This window comes from Nerophis ophidion, linkage group LG08, assembly GCF_033978795.1.
Source record: "Nerophis ophidion isolate RoL-2023_Sa linkage group LG08, RoL_Noph_v1.0, whole genome shotgun sequence".
NCBI classification, from domain to species: domain Eukaryota; kingdom Metazoa; phylum Chordata; class Actinopteri; order Syngnathiformes; family Syngnathidae; genus Nerophis; species Nerophis ophidion.
The window spans coordinates 41,770,369-41,796,330 of NC_084618.1; the positions used below are offsets into that span (position 1 = coordinate 41,770,369).

At 38.7% G+C, this 25,962-nt stretch overlaps 1 protein-coding gene across 4 annotated transcripts; it reads right to left on the bottom strand.

Moving 5' to 3' along the window:
* Positions 1-436: 436 nt before the first annotated feature.
* LOC133557792 (14-3-3 protein beta/alpha-1-like) lies at positions 437-25,170 on the bottom strand. 4 transcript variants are annotated; one of them, XM_061908588.1, is made up of 6 exons: positions 25,010-25,170; positions 17,741-18,052; positions 11,530-11,653; positions 5,504-5,667; positions 5,262-5,357; positions 437-1,836 (listed from the first exon to the last, which is right to left on the bottom strand). In XM_061908588.1, the coding sequence occupies exons 2-6, from the start codon at positions 18,035-18,037 to the stop codon at positions 1,729-1,731; spliced, it is 789 nt and encodes a 262-aa protein (XP_061764572.1). In that variant the 5' UTR covers positions 18,038-18,052; positions 25,010-25,170; the 3' UTR covers positions 437-1,728. The 4 variants fall into 4 exon arrangements, with proteins under 4 accessions (XP_061764572.1, XP_061764575.1, XP_061764574.1 ...); XM_061908591.1 differs by having other exon boundaries at positions 24,937-25,055; XM_061908590.1 differs by lacking the exon at positions 25,010-25,170 and adding an exon at positions 24,495-24,668.
* Positions 25,171-25,962: the final 792 nt, after the last annotated feature.

Genomic DNA, 25,962 nt, shown 5'->3' on the forward strand with positions numbered 1-25,962 from the left:
CAAATGACGTAGGCGGTGACCCTTCAACTGGAAGGACAACTTCGGATCAGTGACATCTAGTTGAGAAGAAAGGAACTATAGGCTATTTAATAATTTTTATGTTTATAAAAAGCCGGTAGTCTGATCTTACTGTTAAAAACACGCAGCTTGTACTGGGTAGAATGTAGTAGTAGTACGTAGCAAGCGATTACCCAAGTTTAATTTGAACAGAAGTCAAAGAAGTCATGGGCTGAATTAACCGCCAGAGGGCGGTGTCGCTGTTTTAAAATGGAAGCCCGTCAGTGCCTCCATTGCCTAGCCCTAGTACGTAATGTAGGCTCTATACATTTATAATACTTTATTAATTTATTGCTATTTAGCACTAGACATGGAATCACTTCCCCATTTTAAATGTAAAAAAAATTCCAAACCGAAAAGAAGACACACCCAGCCCAGCTTGTTTGGATTGAATGTTTTAATTAATCTCACATGAAAGCACATAACCAAATAACGTTAAAGAGTGCCACTTGCAAAATGTTTAGAATCCTGCATCCCATCTTTTTATTGTCAAACCACCATGATTATAAGAAACCAGCACTATTTTGTGTCGACTAAATGGTCAAAATGTCGCTTCCTAGTTTTCACTTACATTAAATTAATATCAACTTTTTTTTCTTTGCATAAAGTACTGCCAAAGGACGGAAAATGTTTAACCTGGTTCAAGCTAAATCCTAAGCAAAAAAAAAAAAAAAAAAAATCAGTAAGTGCAACTTTTGAAGCACATCTACCTCTGACGCCATACTACTGAAAACCATACATCCCCCGGGGTAAATTACATACACAAAAAGCAAATACAAAAACACTTGAATAGAAAAAGTAGAAAGCCACATAAAAGCACATGGCAAAAAGTTTCCTCCGCACTGCTGGAGGGATTAAAGGTCTAAAAAAAAAAAAAAAAAAGTTACAGTATCAAGCAGTATGTTGTTGGTTCCTAATGGAGTTGTTTACTTTTTGAATTAAGCAGGAGGCAGGAAAAGCAAAAAGGGAAAAAAAAGCACCCAGTAAAAACGGACAAAAGCAGAAATATGCATTCACACCTTAGCGACGCTCATAGAAGCCACTGAGCCGTGACGCAAGTACCATCCGTAAAAAGAGGACTTTACCACGTGGTGTGGGACGATAACAGCACCCTTTTGTTTACTCCCGTCAATAACAAAACCTGAAATTTTAGCGAAAATCTGACCACGGTGACCATTTATTTGTTCTGTCTCGGTTGAAGTGTTTTTTTGACCCAAGTGTCACAAATGTTCTGTTCAAGTAAAAACATACAAAGTATCAAAATATAGTCAAAAGATTTTTGTCCTGTCATGGCGGCCAGCTTGGTACCATAAACAAGGGACTGATTTGGACCAAAAAAGGAGGGAATACATTTGGACTAAAGCATACGGAAATTCGAATGAAAAAAAACATCCATTGGTTGACACATTGAGTAAAAAAAAAACACCCAAAAACATATTTGGATACATCATATGCAGAGGTGTTCTTACGTTGCACAATGATTCTGCACACAAACCGTAGTCTACACTGTGAGTGGAGCGTAAACATACTTGTGTGTGCATGTATGTGCACGCACACACACACACACACACACACAAACACATACATAAAACCGCGCACACAACTTAGGCTGGTGAGAGGTAACAAAAAAAAAAAAAAGTGTAAATTTATTTTTCTTTAATCTTCCAGAGTTCAGTTCTTGTCGGCCGCCGCCGCTGGTGCCGCCGCCTCTTGCGCCGGTTCTGCCTCTGTTTCCGCCTCCTCGCCCTCGGCATCACCTTGGTTGTCTGACATCCACAGCTGCAATAAGGAGGCACAGGTAGCTAGCATTAGCGCGGAGTCAGAGGCGCCTTGGGGGTCAAATACGGCAACAAAGAGACACAGGAAATGGGACATTGCTCCGAGCCACTCCTTGTACACTCACTCACACGACACACCCTATCTTCTCATGAGTCACAAGTTACTGGGTGAGCAACGCTTTAATGCCTTTATTTCATGTAAATCGCCTAGACAAGATGGTGTAAGCTAATGTCACAACAAATACTCCTAAGTAAAAACAACACAGGTAACACAATGAGCGCGCTAGTGCGTTACAAAGTGAGCAGTATCACATTCCGTGAGTTTATTCAAGTGTTTTTTCTGATCATTTTAATTTGAACTGGTAATACTAAACATCAGAAGTTTATCAATAATAGCGGTAACCGTACTGCATATTTGAAGTTGTATTTTCAACTGAAAACTTTGTTTACATTAGAGATTGACCGATTGTTGGCGGCGACATTTGACATTTATTGTGTCTATATTGGTATCGGTCCTTCCCCCCCTCATCAACTACATTAGCAGACACAATACATACACGTTATACTAGGGCTGGGCGATATGGCCTTTTTAATAGCTCGATATTTTCAGGCCATATCACGATACACGATATATATCTCGATATTTTGCCTTAGCCTTGAATTAACACTTGATGCATATAATCACAGCAGTATGATGGTTTTGTGTCTACATTAAAAAATTATTGTTCATACCGCATAATATATGCTCATTTTAAACTTTCATGCAGAGAAGGAAATCACAACTAAGTCATTTGACCAAAACTGAATTTATTAAAGTTATTAGCAGGTGACTTTTCAAATGATGCTACATATTAGCAGTAATGCTACTTTTGGTAGCGACGCTTGTGCCCCACACTTGACAAATTAAAGTTGTCTTTTCGACATCTTCCCGCTTGACGGCAAACCACTGTTAGACGATGGACCCCCTGCTGTTTTTCTTGGCAATTAATTTTTCCTTCATTCGCACCTTCTTTCTCTCATATTACCACTTGCACGGTTTTGCTAGCATCACAGCTAACGTTACCCAGTCTGCTATCTCTCTGCTCCGCAAAGGATTATACGTATGATGTGACAGTATGTGACGTGTGTAAGTGCGCTTGCTGTCTGTGAGAAGGAGACAAAAGGAGTGGGAAGAGCCTGTAGTGTAATGCCCGCAGCTAAAAGCAACTGCGTGAAAACGTATACTCGAATATCACGATATAGTCCTTTTATATACCGCACAGAGACAAACCTGCGGTATGTCGCGTATTTCGATATATCGCCCAGCCCTACGTTATACCGGTACAGGATTTTTGCAGGTATCAGCAGATCTAATTTAATGCAACTTAAAACAAATGTAATGCCCATGTCCTACTGCAGATTGTTATTGTATAAAGCGAAACACATGCAATTGTCTTTAGACAAAATTGTAAGCATTTGACGATAACATTAAATAGTTGAAAAGTTTACATTTACGGTGCCCAAACTTAGCACAAGTTATCATTATAAATGTTAATATAACGGAAGTAACCCTTTCAAACGCAATAAACATTATTCATTACTGTAGTATTTGTAACCATTGTAATTAGGAGGTCAATAACTTAATTATCCGAATTAGGAAAACAAACATCAAAATAAAATGGGCATGCGATATTTGTTGGCAAAAATTGCATTTCAATAAATATTGAACATTCCAATTCCAAACTGCAGTTTGGAATTGGAAAAACTTGGTCAGGTGGTTTGTTTTATTGTCTTTTTTCGCTGCTAATTGCAAATGTGTAATTTTTTATTATGCCTATGGACATTGATTTATTTATTTTTTATGCCACTTAAGGCCTAAATTTTCACAAAATCCATTTAATGACAATGCTATATAATGACCTGTGGAAACCCTGCCAGTATTAAAAAAAAAAAGTCAAGTAAATGGTAACAACTACTACTTAAGCATCAGCCCGTTTGCCCTGCATGAGAAAAGTTGCCTTTTTTCACTGCAGCTCTCAAATAATTGTGATGCTCATTTTGGCCGTCATTGTGCAGCCCTACAGTGGAGTATAGCAATACAGTATCATGCAACAGGGTAAAGCTAAAGTTTAACCATATGGCTTTTGTTTGTGGACATTTTAGCTGTTGTAGCATGTTGGCAATTGTAACAAGATATTTTATCCGAGTTGAGACTGTGGAGTATAAATTAGTGTGCCATAGAGAGCTAGTCTCGGAATGTGTTACAGTTAAGAATAATACTATACCTAAGGCACAGAAACAGAGTGAGCTCATGTTGGCATGTGTGGGTTTTGTTTTGGTGAACATTTTATCCGTTGTTGCATGCTTGCAATAGTAATGACACATTTTATTTGAGGGGAGGCTGCGCAGCAAAGTCGAAACTGTGGAGTATAATACTGTACCATTCAGAGATAGAAAACAGCGGTCAACTTACAAAGTCTGTTTTTTAAGGTAATTACATTACATCCTGACTACAGTATGTAATCATTTCATCCAAGAGGAGATTGAAGGCAAAACATAAAACATAAACTGTTAGTACAATTATGAATTTGGCCAGAGCTAAGGCACAAGAACTGTGAAAGCTACGGTTTATATGTGTGGGTTTTTTTTGTGGACATTTTAGCCGTTGTAAGCTGGCTGTCGTAATGAGACTTTTTATCCGATAGGAGACTGTGCAGCAAAGTGGAGACTGGAGTAGAATATTGTACCATCTAAAACAGGGCAAAGGAGTCAAATTAGAATGTTTTTTTCTTGTTAAAAACATTCTGACTAAAGTCTGAAAACATTTTATCCAAGAGGAGATTAAGGGCTAAACAGACATTGTTTGGAATATTACTGTATTTGACCAGAGCAAAGGCACGGCAATTGGGTAAGCGAAAGTTTGCATGTGTTGGTTTTGTGGGTTTTTCAGCCGTTTTGCATGCTTGTTATAAGGCATTCTATCCGAGAGGAAACGGCAAAAAAGTGGAGACTGTGGAATATAACACTGTACTTTCAGGAGATAAGGCAACTTTGAATGTGTGTTGCTTTTTTACAGTTGTTTTTTAATAAATAACATTCTGACAACAGTATGGAAACATTTTATCCAAGAGGAGATTGAGGGCAAAACACAGACTGTTGAATACTGCATTTGGTCAGAGCTAATGCAGAAAAATGGGGAAAGCTCAAATTTAAGCATGCGTTCCCGCCCCCGGTCATTATTCTAGTATGTTGGAGACATGTTTGTTTTTAATTGAGACCGAGTGCAAAGTGGAAACTGAGGAGCGTAACAACAACTAGACATAGAATAATTGCTATACTTGAATACCTTTGTTTAAATACCTTGGTCATGACAATTAATGTCACCGTTATAAAAAGGCAGCAAAAGCATGAAGGGGCAACGTGAACTAAAACATGACAAAAACTCACGGTGAGATTGTCACGGAGCAGCTGCATGATCAAGGTGCTGTCTTTGTAGGATTCGCTGTTGAGCGAGTCCAGCATGGCAATGGCCTCATCGAAAGCCTGAAAGGAAAAAGACAAGTCAGTGAGTATCTACTGACGCCATCGCTTCATCACAACACTGCATTACTGCGAAATGTCTTTACTTTGTGACCTATATCCACAGGACTGCTTTAATTAGTCTTGTTGGGGTGGGAGGGGAGCTGTACCTTTTTGGCGAGATCGCAGGCCAGGTTTGGCGAGTTGACAATCTCGTAGTAGAAGACGGAGAAGTTGAGAGCAAGGCCGAGACGAATAGGATGAGTAGCATCCATTTCTTTGTAGCTGATGTCCAAGGCCTGTTGGTATGCATTTTGCGAGTTTTGGATGATGTCTGTGCAAAGGAAGGGGGACAAAATACATCTAAATAAAACACTCCATTATAAATGATCTTAGCCAACATATGTCTATGAAATGTATGATTTATGTATCTTTTGAAATGATTCCAAAAGCATATTAGTTGTTCTTTATACAGTAGGTAATGTTGTATTTTTGCCTCATTGCTGTGAGAATCCTGTGTGTGACTAAAGCATTGAGGAGTGGGACTATCCAGGACTAGCTGCACTGTGCTCAAACAACAGGTAGCATCTGTGAGCAGATAATACTGTATCATCTCGTTCTGTTTTGGACTTACTAAGTCAGTAGTGCATTCTTCACTTACGCTTTAAGTGAGGAATGGGGCAAAAACTAACCCAGACCCCTGTATATCAGTATTGTGCAAAGTGCAGCCTGTGGGCCATTTTTAGCTAGTTTATTGGCCTTTGCCATATTCTTAAAATGTATTAATTCATTATTAACCGTCTGGTAACATTCAACTTTGATTATCTTCGAAACCAAACACGGCATAAAAGTCCTGACATTTTATAAGAGTGCAAAACCTTGTGGATTTGGGGAATGCTCATAACTTGGCATTTCCAGTTTCTACTTTCAACTTATAGGTTAATGGAATGCAGCATTCATTATATGTCCCGTTTGGCTGTGACGTAGTGATGAATAACTGCCGGTGTTTTCGGTGAAAGAAGTAGGTAACACATGTTTTCAAGTTTAACATGAAAAAATCCGATAAGGAAAAATGTATAATGGAGGAACACAAATCTATGGCCATAAATAAAGCAACAATTCACAGAACAGATGAAAAAAGTCAGTCTAAATTCCTCGGGTCAATGAATAATATTAAATAACACTAGCAACAATTTGCTTTGTACCCTGTAACACAAAAGCAAAGATGTTTTTTCCCCAAATAGTTTATTTTATCATAATGTTTGGTTTTCAATCTAGTGGGTCCCCGGGGACCTTTGAATATGGTATATATATTGGTTGTAATTAACATATATATTATTTAATTAATTAATCCGCCCGATTGTAGCTGAGATAGGCGCCAGCGACCCCAAAAGGGAATAAACGGTAGAAAATGGATGGATGGATTAATTTATGTTTAACACGTATATAAAATTGAACATTTTAAACATTTTCATACGCTGTCTAAGCATAACAAATGGCGACCACCATTCTAAGCATTTTTTTTATCAATGCCACAACAGTAAATTTTTTAAATTTATTTCATTACAGCACATCCCCTAAACCGGTGGTTCCTTAAACTTTTTTCACCAAGTACACCCCACAAAAAACGTGGTATCAACATTAAAATACAGGACAATAGTAGGCCTAAGTATTTGTTAAAACAAACCAAATGTTTTATTCAACTAGTACATTTAAAATTTTGGCCACTGTAACATTACATAGTTTAAACAGTAACACTGAATATAAGAAAATAAAACAGGTCCCTGCAGGTTTCAACATGTCAAATTTAAGTTGTGAAAAACAGTGCGTACCGACTGAGTGATTGTCTGAAAAGAAGGAAGGCGATTATGTTTTGCAAGCCTCAAACATAATTTGGATGTAAATAATGTGGATAACATTCAAATGTGCTCAGCTCATTTTGTATCTGGTGTGTATGGATACATTTTTACCCGGTTTTTGTGACTTTTTTGAAAACATATTGCTAATACACAAAGATTTGTTTTTATTTAGGCATGACAAGATGACATTCACATATCTCCATTGCTTTCTTCACACCACAATAAGATGAGTGTAAACACTACACAGGCAACCACTTTTAATGTACACTAAACAGGCAACTGCTTTTAATGTTGGTTGCTGTATAAACTTGGAGGAAAGATTAGGCATGAGAAGCTGACCTGAAATTATTGGGACAAAAAATAGAAATAATATACAGTAAGTGAATTATATATTTTTTATATATAGTTTTACTGCCGAGTACACTATGACCACAGAGAAATTAGCGTGTGCTTACTGTATGTAATAGTATGATTTCAAAAATAAACATCCCATATTTATATCCTTTGGCAATAGGCACCACTTAACCCACATAACACTCCTTTGTTTTGTCTATCTTTGTAAAGTTGTGAAAGTTTTTGTGGTGTTTCAGCATCTTTTGACACAAACCTATCTCAGATTTTTTACTTTTACATTATCATTCCATTCACTTTCACCCCCATGTTTACAAAACCCTGCCCTCCTCGATGGCTGCACATATGGGTACTAAACACTTTATACGTTTCCATCCACCAGATTCCCCCATGCATTAAATTGATTGTTCAGGAGACACAAATCGTTGAACTTTTACTTACCCATCTTATGCAAGTAATTTGGTTTTACTGTGGGCTTTCGTGAAGTTTTCTCCGCTGCTATGCTGACACACAGCTGCGTGCGCAATAGTTGGTGGTGTTCGATAAATTCTGACTGGGCAGCACAGTTAGTTCCGCTGTGTAGTTACTTTATAGCATCCTCAAAAATCGAAACATTTCAAAGAGAGACTGAAGTTTATCCATCCATCCATTTTATGCATGTTTTAAATTAAAGTATCATCAATATATTTTAAAGACCTTTCAAAATCATATTTAAAACCTTTTATGAGATTTTAGAAAATTTTTACACATTTTAAGGCCTGTGTACTGTAATCAAGTGATTCTTTGGCATACTACTAGATGAAGCTCGCATAACACTAGTGATACGCGTACCACAGTTTAAGAATCACTGCCCGAAACATTAAAACACCCTCACCATGAAAGAGTACAGCATCGGGCAGTTAAAACGTGGGTTTATTTAATACAGCCTTTGTATATTTAATTGTTGAAATTAAATCCATGGTGACTGTATAGTTGTTATGGTAGGGGCTAAACTAGCATGTTGTGATTCTGTGTAGAGGGGATGACGTCTGTGCTGAGCACATGCACAGATGATTGAAACAGCGCTTGTTTGGACTGTGGACAACTCGGTTGACTTTGCTAGTTAGTAGGACTGCAACTAATAAGTTTTAAAGTCAACTACGGTAGTCAGACTATCTGAAAGATTATTAAAGTTAAAGTTCCAATGATTGTCACACACACGGTGTGGTGAAGTTTGTCCTCTGCATTTGACCCATTCCCAGGTTCCCCCCCTGGGAGGTGAGGGGAGCAGTGAGCAGCAGCGTGCGCCGCACTCTGGAATTATTTGGTGATTCAACCCCGAATTCCAACCCTTGATGCTGAGTGCCAAGCAGGGAGCAATGGGTCCCATTTTTTGTAGTCTTTGGTATGACACGGCCAGGGTTTGAACTCACAACGTCCCAGTCTCAGGGCGGAAACTCTAACCACAAGACCACTGAGCTGGTCATTAGTCAACTAATCGGATTATAAGGCATATTTTGTGGCACTAATTTAAATACAGTTTCAAGTATTTGTAGGCATGTGCTAAAAAGCAATAAAGATGACGACTTCATTCATAAATATTGAAGCTGTACTGCTCATTAGGTTGTCATGAAATAACTACCATAAATTTCCAACTATAAGCCGCTACTTTTTTCCTACACTTTGCACCCTGCGACTTAAAAACGGAGCACCTAATTCATCGATTTTTCTTCGCTGACAACATAACAAAAATAAGACAATAAATAACCAAGGCGCCATATTTTGGATGAATTTGCATACTGAAGGTGCTGCAGTGTCCTTCCATTTAGTGCTTTCAACAACCAAAAGTAGAGTGCCGTTCAGTCGTCTAATCATCCATAACGTTTCTACTCAATCTTCATTACTCCAAGCGACTTTTGTAAATTTAACAAAATAACTAAAACAATTCTTCCTTACTCAACCGTCCCATGCGTGATGTGTGTAAGAGTGTTTTCATGCATATTTGTATGTGCTGTCGAATGTAAGGAAGCTAGCGTGGTTGGCATTAGCTAATATGCTAACATGTTTACAAGGGTCTGTTTTCGTATTATTAAATTACAATGGCATTCTTTTTGTATTGTTTCAGTTTCACAAAGTCCTCAGTAAACTCACCAAAACGTCACCGTGGAGATATTGAGTTTGTTTAGCTAAAAGAAAATAGCCTTTTGGGATGATGTGGTGTTGAGTGGTACTGTATATAGACAAGTATATTGTCCCTTGAAGACATTTCAGTATACAGTTATAGATCCAATAACCTTAAATGTGCCAAATCGCTTTGTAACTTCACCGGTCTGAAATTTTTGCTGGTGTAACTAGGCTAACATAACGGATTAAAGCAACTTTCACACACTTCGTCTCTGCTAGCACGCTAACAAGCGAACAACTGTAAATTCCATACTATAAGCTGCTACTTTTTTCCTACGCTTTGTACCCTGTGGCTTATAAAACGGTGCAGCTAATTTATGGAATTGTTTTCAAGCAAAAACACTGAATGGGTGTTTTGTTTGTGCTATTGCGCCATCTTTTGGACAAGTTGGCTAATTGCAGGTTCTGCAGTGCTCCTCTGTTTAGAGCTTTGAGCCGGAAGTACAATTGCTCTTCTTTGTAGTGGGGCGGTATAGCTCGGTTGGTAGAGTGGCCGTGCCAGCAACTTGAGGGCTCCAGGTTCAATCCCCACTTCCGCCATCCTAGTCACTGCCGTTGTGTCCTTGGGCAAGACACTTTACCCGCCTGCTCCCAGTGCCACCCACACTGTTTTAAATGTAACTTAGATATTGGGTTTCACTATGTGAAGCGCTTTGAGTCACTAGAGAAAAAGCGCTATAAAATATAATTCACTTCACTTCACTTTCTTCCAAGTCGTGCATATGCTTAGCATGTTTGCTAAAAATTATTCTTCATTTATCACTCTAAGCTAGGTTTGTAAGTTTTATAGTACAAACCAAAATAATTCTGTCTTGCTAAACCATTACATGTGTGATGTTTGTAGGAGTGTTTTCTTGTATAATTTATACATGCCATCGTAATGTAATAAAACTAGCGCCACCAGCATTAGCTAATATGCTAACACATCTACGAGTGTGTGTTAGTATTAACTTCATCGGCATTCTGTTTTTTACTGTTTCAGTTTCACAAATTCCTCAGTAAATTCACCAGGACATCACTGTGGAGTTATTTTGTCTCTTTAGCTGATTTGGGAGCAAGCTTCTGCATCTAATGGGTTTATGACAATGAATTCTGTTTTGTCTGATCATTCGTTTTACTACTGTGTTAAAGACACAATTTGGAAACATTTGAGGTATGTAAATAGACTCTTTGTGTGTAAATAATATATTTCACAACATAAATATCTGCAGCTTATAGTTCGGTACAGCTAATATATGGAAAAATATATTTTTATTCTAAATTTAGTGGGTGCGGCTTATTTACACTCTAAAGTCTGGAAAATATACTATCTGACTGAAGAGAGTCAGAGACTGCATACGCCAAGTGTCCGACATGCTTGCACTTTAAATGCTTACTCATCGTAGACGTACTCCTTTGAAAAATAAGGTTGACTTCCTGTTGCTCAGCAGGCATCACACAGACATACATTTGTTATGTTCTATCCTGAAAAATACGAGCAATGACGTCACCAACTATTATCAGCAAATGAATTGGTCGGTGACAAATTTTATAATAGATTTTTGTTAGCAACGTCAACGAACGTTTGCATTACGAATAGTTACTGTGATTTTAAACACAATGTATTGATTTCCTTTCGGATAATTAAGCATCAGGGATGTATGACGCAGACTTCGCAATATCGCTGTATACTGAAGTACATCTAATTGACTCTAGCATCTTTAATGAAAAAAATTTATCAAAGTGGCCCTGCGCGTTGTGCCATTTTTTGGTATACGGCCCTAACTGAAAAAAGTTTGGAACCCCCAGCTGTATGTGGTTAAAAAGAGAAATGTGTCACTCACTCTCCTTGTCCTCCCCAGAGGCCACCTCAGCCAGGTAACGGAAATAGTCACCCTTCATCTTCAGGTAAAATACCTTGCTGTCAGCAGGCGTGGTTTCGCTAATCAGGTGATTTTCGAGCAGGTCCTGCAAGGGGCATGAAAGTGAGTTTTAAGTCAGTGATACCTTTTGCAGTTCACAGGTTTGAAAAATTGATTTTTAGGGAAAGCTAGAGTCAAAACTAAGGTGTTTTTTTTTCCAGATTAATGACAAATGAATAAATACAACTTACAACTACTGAGTAAGTTTCTCATACGATAAAGTTAGCCACCATACCTACATAGCTATTGTGTTATGCAGCATTCCCAAGTACAGGAATTATTTCTAGGAAACCCGTGGGCCTACTATAATGCATACCTTTTCATTCTTTATTTTTATCTATGTCAGCCTCTTAGTTGGACAGTTATGGGTAATTTTCTGTATTTTCATGCATTTGTCAGTGGCGAGTCTTCAAAGTTGCTGCAATATTAAGCAATGACTGTGCTAAGTAAATACAGGAAGACAACACTGCACAATTTTCACTCCGGCACATGGTCATACTGTGGAAATGAAGTTATTTTTAAAACATTTATTTTGTTTATTCAGTGCAGTTATTTTTTTGTATGTTTTTTATTTTGTTTTTTTGTGACGAGATCTGAGGAGTCAGTTGGGACACCAAAAACCTACACTACACAAATTTTCATGGTCAATAGTTTACTAGTTTTCCATGTGACTGCGTGGGTTCTCTCCGGGAAACTCGGCTTCCTCCCACCTCCAAATATATGCACCTGGGATTGGCCCTAGGGTGTGAATGTCAGTGTGAATGCTTTTCTCTATGTTGGCCCTGCAATGAGGTGGGAACTTGTCCAGGGTGTCCCCTGCGCTCCACTCGACTGCAGCTGTGATAGGCCTCAGCCCCCCTGCGACTCCAAGAAGACCAAGCAATGGTGGATGGATGGATGCATAGGTGTCAAATTCAAGAAACTCAACTCAATATGGCTGAGAGCTTTATTAAATGTCCATATAAGTATGTCCACCTTGCTGTGACGTCATGACATAGCAAGACTGCAAAACCATGCTACGAGAGGCATCAAAAACTGCAAGCTTATGCCAAAATGCACGAACCTCATGATGCTTTGGCATTGTTTAACCTGATAGCCAACACTGTAACACCATTTAGAAGTAAAAATAAAAAGACCAAAATCATCATAGGTTCTCTTTAAAACTGCAAAATTGTTGAGACAGAATCAACAGCGCCTATGCTGATTGTTGCAAAATAGTGCAGGCACTTTGTGGTTCATTATGGGATTGATCTTTTTCTAAGCTATCTAAGTCCATCAAGTCACATATTTCCTACATAACAAAGCACCATTTGGAAGAGGCTGCCTATATGAATAAAATAACTGGACACCTAATTTACTTGTGAAAAAGGTAGAAGAACAACTCTTTATTTTCTTTGTAGTTTCAAACATGGGCGCTTGTGGCTTCACCCGCCTACTCAGTGGCCTAGTGGTTAGGGTGTCCGCCTTGAGATCGGTAGGTCGTGAGTTCAAATTCCGGCCGAGTCATACCAAAGACTATAAAAATGGGACCCATTACCTTCCTGCTTGGCACTCAGCATTAAGGGTTAGAATTGGGGGTTAATCACCATAAAAGATTCCCGTGCGCGGCACCGCTGCTGCCCACTGCCCCCCTCACCTCCCAGAGGGTGATCAAGGGTGATGGGTCAAATGCAGAGAATAATTTCGCCACATCTAGTATGTGTGTGACAATCATTGGTACATTAACTTTACTTTAACTCATAACAGAGACTTCATGGGCAAGGCGCAGAAGTTGCGGTTAAAATTGTAAAAACAATAATTCACTTGCTGTCCTGGGTTGTCTTCTATTTAAAAAAAGAAAAATGAAAAAGGTAGTTATTTGCTTAATGGTGGTTACCATTAGAGAGCGAGCCACAACACATCCAGTTCTTCTTAACACATCTGTGGCAAACCAGAAGTGCTGCCACAAAGCATGGAGAGGCTGCATAATTTAAAGTATACGTCTGTGTGTCTATAAATAGCTGAGCCTGTAACTACAGTTTACAATGGATGTCCTCATAGAAACAAACAACCCTTTAATAAGCAGCTATATCTTCAAAAACCACCCACCTTAACAGGACTTATTTTTTTTATTCAAAGACATAATTTATATTACATTATTGTTTATTTTGGTAATATTAAGAGTCTGTTCTACAAAAAGGGAATCCCTTGTAGTGTAGAGCTTATGTATAAGGACCCACAGTTAAAATATACATAATAAATTATACAAAATACAGTACAATACAATTAATTTTAAAATCTACCTATCCAATACTCATTTACAATTTCATACCAACCAACAGTATTACATGTACAAAGATCCATTCATTTTCAACCGCTTGTCCCGTTCAGTGTCAGGGTCGCATGGGGTGCTGGAGCCTATATCAGCTGCATTCGGGCGGAAGGCGGTGTACACTGTAGACAAGTTGCCACCTCATCGCAGGGCCAACACAGATAGACAGACAACATTCACACTCACATTCACACACTAGGGCCAATTTAATGTTGCCAATCAACCTATCCCCATGTGCATGTTTTTAGAGGTGGGAGGAAGCCGGAGTACCCGGAGGGAACCAACGCAGTCACAGGGAGAACATGAAAACTCCACACAGAAAGATCCCGAGGCCAGTATTGAACCCAGGACTGCCGTTGTATTGAGAGGCACATGCACTAAACCCTGTTGTACTGTGCTGCCGATTTACAAAGATGGAAGCTTTTAATCCACCAAATCAGTCTCGATATGTTATTATTCAAATTTGAATAAAAAATTGGATCTTGAAGATTTGTGATTATCATATCTTGCATACAGGGGTCAAGACTAAAATTAAGCGACCAATGTGAAATCCTCAGCCATGAAGGATGTGCTGAAGACTTGTGCGGCCGCGATTAGGTGACGGCATCTTTTAGTCCACGCGCTGTTTTACTGTTGACCATCCTCTCAAACGGCTCATTGTAATTCACCTACACACCAGTCTGGGTGCTGTGTGCACCCGGCTTTTCTCCTTTCCCCAATAAAGTCTCCCCTCACTGTTGTCATATAAAAACATTAGAGTGGAAGGCGAGTCAGGATTAAGTGCAGTGTTGTAGACTGAAAGCACGTGACAAGAGTGGTCTGTACACTTTTTAGAACTTCATTGGCTTCTCATAACCACAATGCACACAGGATTTGTTGAAGATGCACCCGCAGAAAAAGAAAACAGGTAAAATTTTAAAAATGGCGAGCTAATCCTTGCTGTTTATTAAAGGGGCTGATGGAAAATATTGACGCTGATGCTTAGAGGGCACTAATTTCTCAATGTGTTTTAAGCATTATATAACACCCTCTTACGGTTTTTAGTACGTAATGATGACACATGCATTAACTTTGTTTGTTAGCTAATGATAATGATTTGGCTTACTAACATTAGCTATCATTGGAAGTACAGTATATTCTATTGTAACAACTAGGGATGTGCCAATCAATCGACCACCAATTAGTATCAGATTATTTTTTTGAAGTACGTGATTGCAATTGCACAAATCCATATTTACCTTAATATTCTATTTATTTTTGTTAGTCCCCCGTCTGACAAGCTAGCAGCCAATTATGGGTCTCCATACACAGTGTGGCGTTGCTCCCGAGTTGATAACAACCTTCAGTATGGCAAATAAACTGCATTTATTAATATGTTATTATTAAATATTAAGAAAAAACTAAATGTTTTACACACAGAACAAGCATGAGCAGGCATCCCAAAACCTAATCACCCTCATTACGAAAAATAAAATGCGTTCTTAGTATCTTATGTATCGTTATCAACTATCTGCAGGACGAGGCCAACATGCTACAAAATGAGAGCAAGCATGAGCAGAAAGGCTAATAGCTGAGCTAACCGTGAAGCTAGTTTCAATCAACAACAAAAAAAAGTGTTTAGTTAAGTTTAAAAAGTGTCAGAGAATAGGTCCCTGGACACATAAGGACTGTAAGGGCAGAAAGATTTCAATGAATATTAATTGGTAGTTTTTAATTTTGTTAAGCTTGTGTAGTATTGACTTTGTTTTGCTCAAAAAATTTGTGTGTAATAAAATAAAAAAATAGTTTCAATAGTGCGTTGGTATTGTTAAATTGCCAATAGCATTTACCATCAAGAAAAGGAAAACTTTACAGTTAATACAGTACCGTGATCGGTATTGGCATCAGCCAATCTCACTTATCAATTGATCAGTATTGTAATTGGAACCGCACTAGTTACAAGCATCGCCGCCATCAGTTTGCTTAGCAAATGTCATAAAATTGGACAAAGACATCTGGTCTCACTCACTAGCTTACATCTAGAGATGGACATAATTTTGTTTTAAAACCATAGAAAACTATAAACTGAGTAAGGGAGAGTGCTAAGAAGAGATGGATTATATGTATTGGATTAAAGATAGAAATAATTTGAAAAATGTCCAAGTGTATCATCAACTTGGCAAAAAATTTTGGCCGAATCACTGCTTCCTGCACCGTACTGCAGCAGAATGAGTCGCTAGCCAAGAATGTTAAAATAATATCTAAACGGCTAACAATGATCCTTGAAAATATGGAAAAGCCGATGATGTTTTTGAATGAGAAGCAACTGAAAGGAGATACCATAAAAGTCCACTGTTCAGGGTAAATGCTAGGGTTGTGAAAGATTATTATTTCCACTGGATATATGGTTTGACAAATGAGCGATTTGGCTGCGTCGGCCACCTCAACCGATAAAAATCAGCTTTGAAACTTTAGATTAGTATAGAAACATAGACCGGGTATCGCGCAAACTTAAAAATCTATTCACATTTTTCTTTAAAACAACATGAGAGGCAGGGCTGCCCGCAAAAAGATTTACACGCTTGCAACGTTAGCTTACATGGCTGAAAATGAGCGTGGGTACATGGACCAAGTGTTGCGCAAAACTGGCAATCAATTGGAAGTTATCTTTAAAAAAAACACGAAAGTCAGAGCTGCACACAAAATAGATACCCCAGATTTTCACCACGTATGCAACGGCTGCTGAACGGCAACACCGCAAAGCATCTCCAAGGTTCGCTGTCCATCAATACCCACCACTTGCATGACAACCATTTTATTTTCGTATTTGTAGCCACAACGCAACAATAACGACATCCCTGACGAGCATTGTACACTCACTTCTCATTCAACTCCTACTAACCACACCCCTGCTTCCGCTGCCCTCATTATGTCCCCAAATAACTGTGAGAAGATTCTTTGATTTTGGACCTCCAAAAATCAGCATGTCCTTATTCATTGTGTGAACAAGGTGAAATTACATTTGAAAACCTTTGACAAGTTGACTTCAGGTCAGTCCCTGCCCATTAGGATGTTTCACAGTGGAAAATACTAGCCACCTTGAAAGCAAAATATTTTATTTTGAACGTAAACCAGATAATTTATTTAGTGTTTGTAATTGACATTTTACCGCAAAATCTGTTATTTTGTTGTGTGGAAAAGAACGTATCCATCAACAAATGGTAACTATAGAATTGAATCGTTTATACACTGTATGAAACGTTTGTACACTTTATAAAATCTTATCGAATAACTCCCTTTTTAAAATATAGCGCTTTTGAATTGTATTGTAACCCATGTCTTTAGATGCCTTATCGAATAGTCCATCACAAAGATGTACAACACTAGTAAATGTACATTATGACTACCATTTTCATTTTATTTTATAAAACTATTGAAGTTGTTGGTACTATATTGTATTTTTTAACATTTCATATTTAAATGTTTATTATTCTTTAAAAAAAATAAAGCATTGTTACAGGTTCAAATTGTGCTGTTTGGGGGGCAAACACCAATTACATTTCAATTCAGTTTAATGCAAGTGTTTTGAGTTAAGAGCTCTCTCACAGAATCAATTTAGCTCGTAAGATGTGGTACTACTGTACGACTATTTAGCCGGTAAACCGGCCACATGGACTCTGGTGGTAATGTTTTAACATTACACGAGCAGCATAGCTGGGAACCTGCCTTGTTTTAACGCAATTCATTATCAGGGCATGCAAACGATTAAAAAACATGTGTTAGTTATTTAGATTAGTGGAATAATTGTAAAAAAAAAAAGGTTTTGTAAGTGGCACAACTAACCAAGACTTCCTTGCAGATGTCATTGAGCTCCTTCTCGATCTTCTCCCTGTACTCCTTGGCCAGGGCCGTCTTGTTGTTGTCCTCCGACTTCTGCTCCAGGCTGGACATCACCCGCCACGAGGACCTTCGGGCTCCCACCACGTTCTTATAGGCCACCGAGAGCAGGTTGCGCTCTTCATTGGTCAGCCCGCTTTTGCCCTGCTCCGTCACGACCTTCATGGCGGCTGCCATGTCGTCATAGCGCTCTGCCTGCTCGGCCAGTTTGGCCTTCTGTACCTGCTCTTCCTTGTCTGCCATGGCTCCTTGCGTGGGCTGCCGACCAGGAGGAGGAAGGAAGGACGAAGGAGAAAGGGGCGGGGGGACGGAACAAAACAAAACAAAGGAGACGGATTAGGGAGACAGGAGAGAGCGTTGGGGAAGAGGGGGAAGGGCAAGGCAGTTATGATCATAGGAGAATAACTACAATTTAAGACTAAAATAGACAGTCATTAAGACAGCAATACCTTAAAAAAATATTATATGCTTTATTTCGGCCTTTTTTAAACTAGTTCATGAGGGCATGCTTTTTAACTGACCACAAACAGACTTGAAACATACTAGCAAGTATTTAAATACAATTCTTGATATTTTGGTGCTAGAGTAGAAAGCCTCGTGTTCTTTCAGCTAGCACCTCAACTCCATGCAAATGCTATTAAAATATGCTGGTTACATGTGACAGCAATCAATCATCACAATGTTATCATAATGTGACAAATAAAAACATGTGGACAAAGACAAATTAAGCAGCTAAAACTAATCTGTCTAGATATAAATGAATGTGAAATAACAAAAAATACTCAACTGTTTTAATGTATTATCGCCTGACGTAACAGAAAAAGCCCCAATACACCCAGCATATAGAACATGAGCAAATACAAGTGAAGCTCTAGCTGAAATAACAAAAAATAATCAACCATTACAATATCGCAGCCTAAGATGACAAAGAAAAAAGCACCAAAACACATTCAAACTGGACAAAAAAGATACACTGGGGAGTTAGAAATAAGACATTTTGGCTTCTATAGTCACAATTCATTAGCTAGCACTCAATAAATCACAGGGATATACAACTGCTTTTGTAATTTTTATTATCATTCTTGTATAAGCTTGTCAAAATACTTACTTTTTGGCTTTCATTCACTTTTTGGCTTTCATTCTGTCACTATACAGTGTATAGACCAGTGGTTCTCACACCTTTTTCACCAAGTTCCAGCTCAGAAAAAACCTTGCTCTCAAAGTACAACATCATGACCAACATTAAAATTCAGTAGCATAGTAGGCCTAAATATTTATCAAAAATAAAATAGATATTCTATTGAATACGTATATTGAATCTTTCTGGCACCTGAAACGACAGTTTGAACAGTAACACTGTTTGAATAATCAATGAGTGGCCTTGGCGTACCACGAAATGGAGCCCAACAGTTTGACAATCACTGGTATAGACATAGAACCAGCCATGGATTTTAGGTTAATCAAGATTTATGCTGTTGTTTTCTGAAATGTAAACAAATGCTCAAAATAACCACAATATATAAACATGTTTTACCTTAATTGCTATGGTTATTTTTTCAGCAAGTTTTTATGGGTAACCAATTTTTGCGGAACACGCCCTGCCCACCTCAAGTTCAGTTCAAAACTTGGGCGAGATTCACATCTTTGCAGCAAATTAAATGAAAGAACACTTAAGTGCTCCTGTTTGTAGTTGTAACAAATGATCACTTGATTAAAATAGTGTTCTAAAGTTAAAGTACCCATGATTGTCTCACACACTAGGTGTGGCGAAATTATTCTCTGCATTTGACCTATCACCCTTGATCACCCCCTGCTTTTTTTCCTATTTTCAAACACTGTGTTACTGTTCAAACTATGTGTAAGGTTACAGTGACCAAAAATATTAAATATACTAGTTGAATAAAACATGGTAAATGGGTCGTACTTGTATAGCTCTTTTCTACCTTCAAGGTACTCAAAACGCTTTGACACTATTTCCACATTCACCCATTCACACACACATTCACACACTGGAGGGAGCTGCCATGCAAGGCGCTAACCAGCACCCATCAGGAGCAAGGGTGAAGTGTCTTGCTCAAGGACACAACCGTCGCCACATCTGCCTTGTTTTCAGTGAACACTTAGGCCTACTGCTCTACTGTATTTTATTGTTGGTTATTATGGTAGTACTTGGACAGCCAATAGTTTTCTCAGGTGGTATTTGATGAAAAGTTTTGAAAAACACTGGTATAGAGGAACTGTTACCACATTGGCAAACCCATGCATTGGCATTTTAACTGCTGGACACTTACTTGTATTAAGCATAATGGAGCTATGCTTTTCTGAAATGTGTAACAGTCCTCGAATTTTAACTTTTTAAGGTCAAGGTGAGTGTTGCCTTAAAGAAGGGCTCATATTTTAGGGCACCAAGGCAAACATTATTTTCTTTCGAGGCAGGATGTATATATATAAAATAGTGGTCATGTATGAGTTGTAGGGCTGCCAATTATGGCCAAAGTAATTATCAAGATTATTATAGTAAATATTGAAATCATGATTACTGATTGTTAGGTAAAGCAGTGTTGGGGTATGAAAGTAATACCATCATGTCATTTGTAATGTCTAATAAAAAAAAAAGACTGGATAAACGTAACCCATATATTTATGGACAAATATTAGGTTGTTTTATTCTAAAATAACATCAACTTGTCATTACATGATGCCTTTATCTCCATTTTTACATTTTGATAGAGAGAGTTTTTATTTTTTTTAAGTGATGTACATTTATATGTACATGTAGATGCTGTATCTGGACAGATCCATTAAAGGCCTAATGAAACCCACTACTACCCACCACTAGGGTTGGGTATCGAGTATCGATTGGAACCGGGACTAACTTTCCGATTCTCCCCGAATCGTTCAAAAGTTTAAATTTCGATTCCTAGTTTCGATACCCAGTCCGCCGACCGGAAAAAAATAATTAGTCCGCCGACCCAGAAGAAGAAGCCGCTGAAAACCAACGAAGAAGCACCCACCGCCGGAAGTATTAGCATAGCCGAGCGAGTCAGGTAAGCATGGATAGCGGGCGTCGACGGTCGAAAGTGAGGCTTTACATTACTAAAAAAAAAAAAAAATGAAATATCGGCGAAATGTAACACGTGCGACAGGACTTTTTCGTGCTTAGGAGGGTGCACGTCGAACATGATGAAGCACCTCCGAGTTCATGGAGTACAAATGTGTGTCCCGTCTTCTACAGGAGACACTATCTGTTCAGAACGCTCACGCATCCTGCCTGAGAAGGCGGATATGGTCATTTTCCTAAACAAGAACTGTCTCTGATTTTATATTGTACCTGCTGCTAATCTGGACTGGGTTTTGCAAGTTGTTTCTTATTGTTTATTTGCTTTTCTGCACAGCGTTAGCCCATCAGTGGGAGCACGGTGTTTTAGTACCTAAAGCATCATACACTTGTGTGTGTAAATGTGTTTTCATGTGGTTTCCTGCAGCATCATACACTTATGTGTAAATGTGTTTTCATGACGTTTTCAAAAATAAAGCTCTCTTGCTGAGAGTGTACCCCTGTGAAAATGTATTCATAATTTATAATATTTATATTCAAGTTCATAGATTTGATATTTATATTCTAGTTGAAAACAGCCCTGTGAGGAATGTATAGTAAAGTTCATAAAAAGTTAATAGAATTAAAATTGATGGAGAATGTCAGACTATTTCATTAAGAAAGACTGTAGGTTAGCTAGCTCATTTAAAATATCCTTAACTTTTTTTTGACCCTGCCTTTTTTTTTTTTTTAAAGAAAGAATCTGAATCGAGAACCGCTAGGAATCGGAATCGTTCGAATTCAAACGATACCCAACCCTACTCACCACGCAGTCTGATAGTTTATATATCAGTGATGAAATATTAACATTGCAACACATGCCAATGTGGCTTTTTTAGTTTACTTAATTACAATTTTAAATTTCCCGGGAGTTTCGTCTTCGAAACGTTGTGTAATGATGACGTGTACGCAAGACGTCACGGGTTTTTAGGAAGTATGAGCGCTGCGCACACAGCTAAATGTCGTCTGCTTTAACGGCATAATTATACAGTTTTTTGGACATCTGTGTTGCTGAATATTTTGCAATTTGTTCAATTAATATTGGAGAAGTCAAAGTAGAAAGATGGAGTTGGGAAGCTTTAGCCTTTAGCCACACAAACACACGATGATTCCTTGTTTAAAATTCCTGGAGGTGAAACTTTCCTATGGATCAGAGCGCGGTCAAGAGAACATGGATCCCGACCACATGTCAACCAGCAGGTTTCGGAGAGAAATTTGTGGTTAAAAAGTCAGTTCTTACCGGAGAAAAGCTGAGCTTGTGCCGTCCATAGCTGCCGTCGACTCCCCTGAGACACTGCGCGTCAACACACCCTTGGAGACACCCTTCCGACTATCAGGTAATATTAAACTCACTAAAACACTAGCAACACAATAGAAAGATAAAAGATTTCCTAAATTTAACCTAGTAAATGTGTCTAAAAACATCGTAATTTGTCCCAATGCAATCGCGTTTTTTTTTTTCTAGTCCGTCACTATCAATATCCTCAAACACGAATCTTTCATCCTCGCTCAAATTAATGGGGAAATGTCGTTTTCTCGGTCCGAATAGCACTTTTTGTTGGAGGCTCCCATTAAAAACAATGTGAATATGTGAGGAGCCATCAAACATGTGACGTCATCGTCTGCGACTTCTGATAGAGGCAGGGCATTTCTCTTAGCACCGAAAGTTGCAAACTTTATCGTGGATGTTCTCTACTAAATCCTTTCAGCAAAAATATGACAATATCGCGGAATTATCAAGTATGACACAGAATAGACCTGCTATCCCCGTTTAAATAAGAACATCTCATTTCAGTAGGCCTTTAAGAGTTTGAGCAGAAATATGTCGTATAGGAATTAACTATACACAATAAGACATTGACAAAAGGATGTGTCAAATTATTTTTGAAGAAATACCTTAGTGACATAAAAAAACAATGTAAAAAAAACATTGTGTTTACTTTTTGATATCACACTAACAAAGCAGTTTGGTTAATGAAGATGAAGTCTAATAAACAAGCTTTGTTCTTCTCCAACGCCTCCCTAGCGTTTTAATACAGTTTGGCCAACAAAAAAAAAAAACCCGGAATGATCCCTCTCTCACATCGAATACACAATCTTCACAGCCTGCGTTCAATTCGATGAGATGAGATTATCAAGTATGACACAGAATAGACCTGCTATCCCCGTTTAAATAAGAACATCTCATTTCAGTAGGCCTTTAAGAGTTTGAGCAGAAATATGTCGTATAGGAATTAACTATACACAATAAGACATTGACAAAAGGATGTGTCAAATTATTTTTGAAGAAATACCTTAGTGACATAAAAAAAACAATGTAAAAAAAACATTGTGTTTACTTTTTGATATCACACTAACAAAGCAGTTTGGTTAATGAAGATGAAGTCTAATAAACAAGCTTTGTTCTTCTCCAACGCCTCCCTAGCGTTTTAATACAGTTTGGCCAACAAAAAAAAAAAACCCGGAATGATCCCTCTCTCACATCGAATACACAATCTTCACAGCCTGCGTTCAATTCGATGAGATGACTAAGCATTTTAGCCAGTATTGATGTTATTTGAACACTGATAAAGTTTACAGTTAAATACAGGAGAGAAAATCTCAGTAAACAACCTAAAGACTTTATAAACAAGTTGTGACAACGCTTACGACACATCGCCTGCTGCATAACACCAAATAAATTTCTCCTTCGCTGTATACTTTGTGTGGGGACAAGTGTGTCTGTCGCCAATATTGTCCACACCGGTCTCCATCTAAACACAGCAGTGCACTCTTAAACACACCGCGGGAAGCGAGGAAAAATGACGCTAAACCAAGAGCTTTGCTTCGTTTACTCTGAGGGAAAATCGCCGCAGCAAAGTCGGTGTCGTTGGTCTGCCACGATTATCAAGCCAAAGGCCGCTAGTGCACATGCGCCTGACTTCGTCTTACCGAAAATGCATTACAAAAATGACGTTTTTTCTGTAATTAAAAAAATAAACGGTATTACTAACTATCGCAAATTATCATTATACCGTTTACTGTTACATTCCTCGCCCATTAACAAGTAAAAAGTCAAGGGCGGTCACGGCATGTTTTTGCCACAAATAGTGGTCAATTTTTTGGCCATTACGGCTAAACACGTAGTTGCCACGGTTAAATTTGAGCCCTGGTGTAACTCTGACAAAAGCCCAAAAACCAGAGAATGCTGGTTCTCAAAATTTAAATAATAGTGAAGGGTCCTTAGAATAATTTAGTTGACGAAGTCCACTTCAAATGGCAGCTTTGAATAATAGGTACAAACATTACAAATGTCTGTACCTATTTCCTTGTCTCCACCCATCCATTTTTCTACCCCTTGTCCCTTTCAAAATTGCAGGGAGGGGGGTGGGGTACTGGAGCCTATCCTAGCTGCATTCGGGCGGAAGGCCGTGTACACCTTGGACAAGTCGCCATCCCATCGTAGGGCCAACACAGATAGACAGACAACAGTCTTTAAAATACCTCAAATTCGCGTTGAAGCGCATCAAGAATAAATGTCTTACCGTGAGAACTGGCGGTGTTCTAAAACGATTATATTAAAAAGGCAAAATGGCACTATTTATGTGTCTGAGTCACACTCACCTGCGCCCTTCTGTGGAATGTCGGCTAACCCGGTTGTAAACGACACACCTGCGCAGAAAAGGGACCTAACTCGACCCTGGACGAGTATGGAATGTAATTTTGTGGTATTGTTTAAATGTGACAATTTGGTTCAGTTAGTGACCTCCATTGGCGCGGAAAACGAACGACTAGCTTACATGTTCGCTAGTGAACGCCCTTTTTTTTTTTGCTTCCTGGAAAACAAGAACAAACATGTCCACTAGCTAAGTGGAAGTATGCTTTTTATGTCGCTTCGGAGGTTGCACGGCAGCCTCGCAAAAGCCGACGGCGTACTTTGTAAGGGGCTGGTGAGGAAAAGGTGGATCAAATGCGTTAGCCGCCGAACAATGACTGAGCGTCGGCGCGTCACCATTCAAACCGCGGAGTCGTCCTTTATCTCGCTTCCCCTTCACCGGAAACGTACCTTTACGAACCCTTCGTCGATTTAACAAAAAAAAAAGGAGCCAGCGTCGGGTCCTTTTAGCTAACAAACTGACCTGTGGTGAATGGTTGAAACAGCGCTGCTCCTGAATCCCCGGCCGCACAGCTGACGATGGCTCCCGCTCATCCACGGGGTTTCCCTCCAATCAAAGCCACAGCAGCAGGGTCGCTCAGGGATGATGACGTCATGATCCAGTTGCTAGGGTAACTGCAGCAGGAAAAAATGGCGAAGCAGAGCACTTGATATAGCATATTTCCACCATTCATTTCCTTGAATACTCCTCCCCCCTTCATGCAAGTCCACATATTTAAAGTAAGATAAATCATTGTTGGCCAGTTAACTCACAGGTTGCTATGGAAACCTTGTTTGTTTAGTGGTCATTAGTGTATCTTCAACTGGAGACTACTTTAAATGTACATACTAAAACCCATCCGTCCATCCATTTCCCACCGCTTATTCCCTTTGGGGTCGCTGGTGCCTATCTCAGCTACAATTGGGCGGAAGGCGGGGTACACCCCGGACATGTACATACTAAAACAATATAAAAAAATGAATGAATGAATGAATGATCTTTATTGTCATTGTGCATGTACAGGTACAGCTCCAACGAAATTTAGGTTTCTTCCCTGAGGTGCTTTGCATTTAAAAAAAGAAGAAAACACACAATATACAGAAACAACACAATATACACAATATACAATGTGGCCTAAGACCACTCTAAGAGGCAATGTAGAAAAAAACAGAGACAATAAAAAGTATAAAGTGACTAGCAAACTGACTAGAGAGGAGTAGTGCTGATTCCCAGTGTGCTGAGGGGGTGGGAGTCAGTACTTCCTACCTCCTATGCTGTGCAGGCTTTTTATTGTGGATTAAATATGTAAATAAATATGGTAAATATTGTCCAGTTGACGTGTAAACGCTGATTGCACAGTCCCGGATCGTGTTTTTGCACATGAGGGAGTTTTTATTTTATTTTATTTTTTATTTTATTTTATTTATTTATTTTAC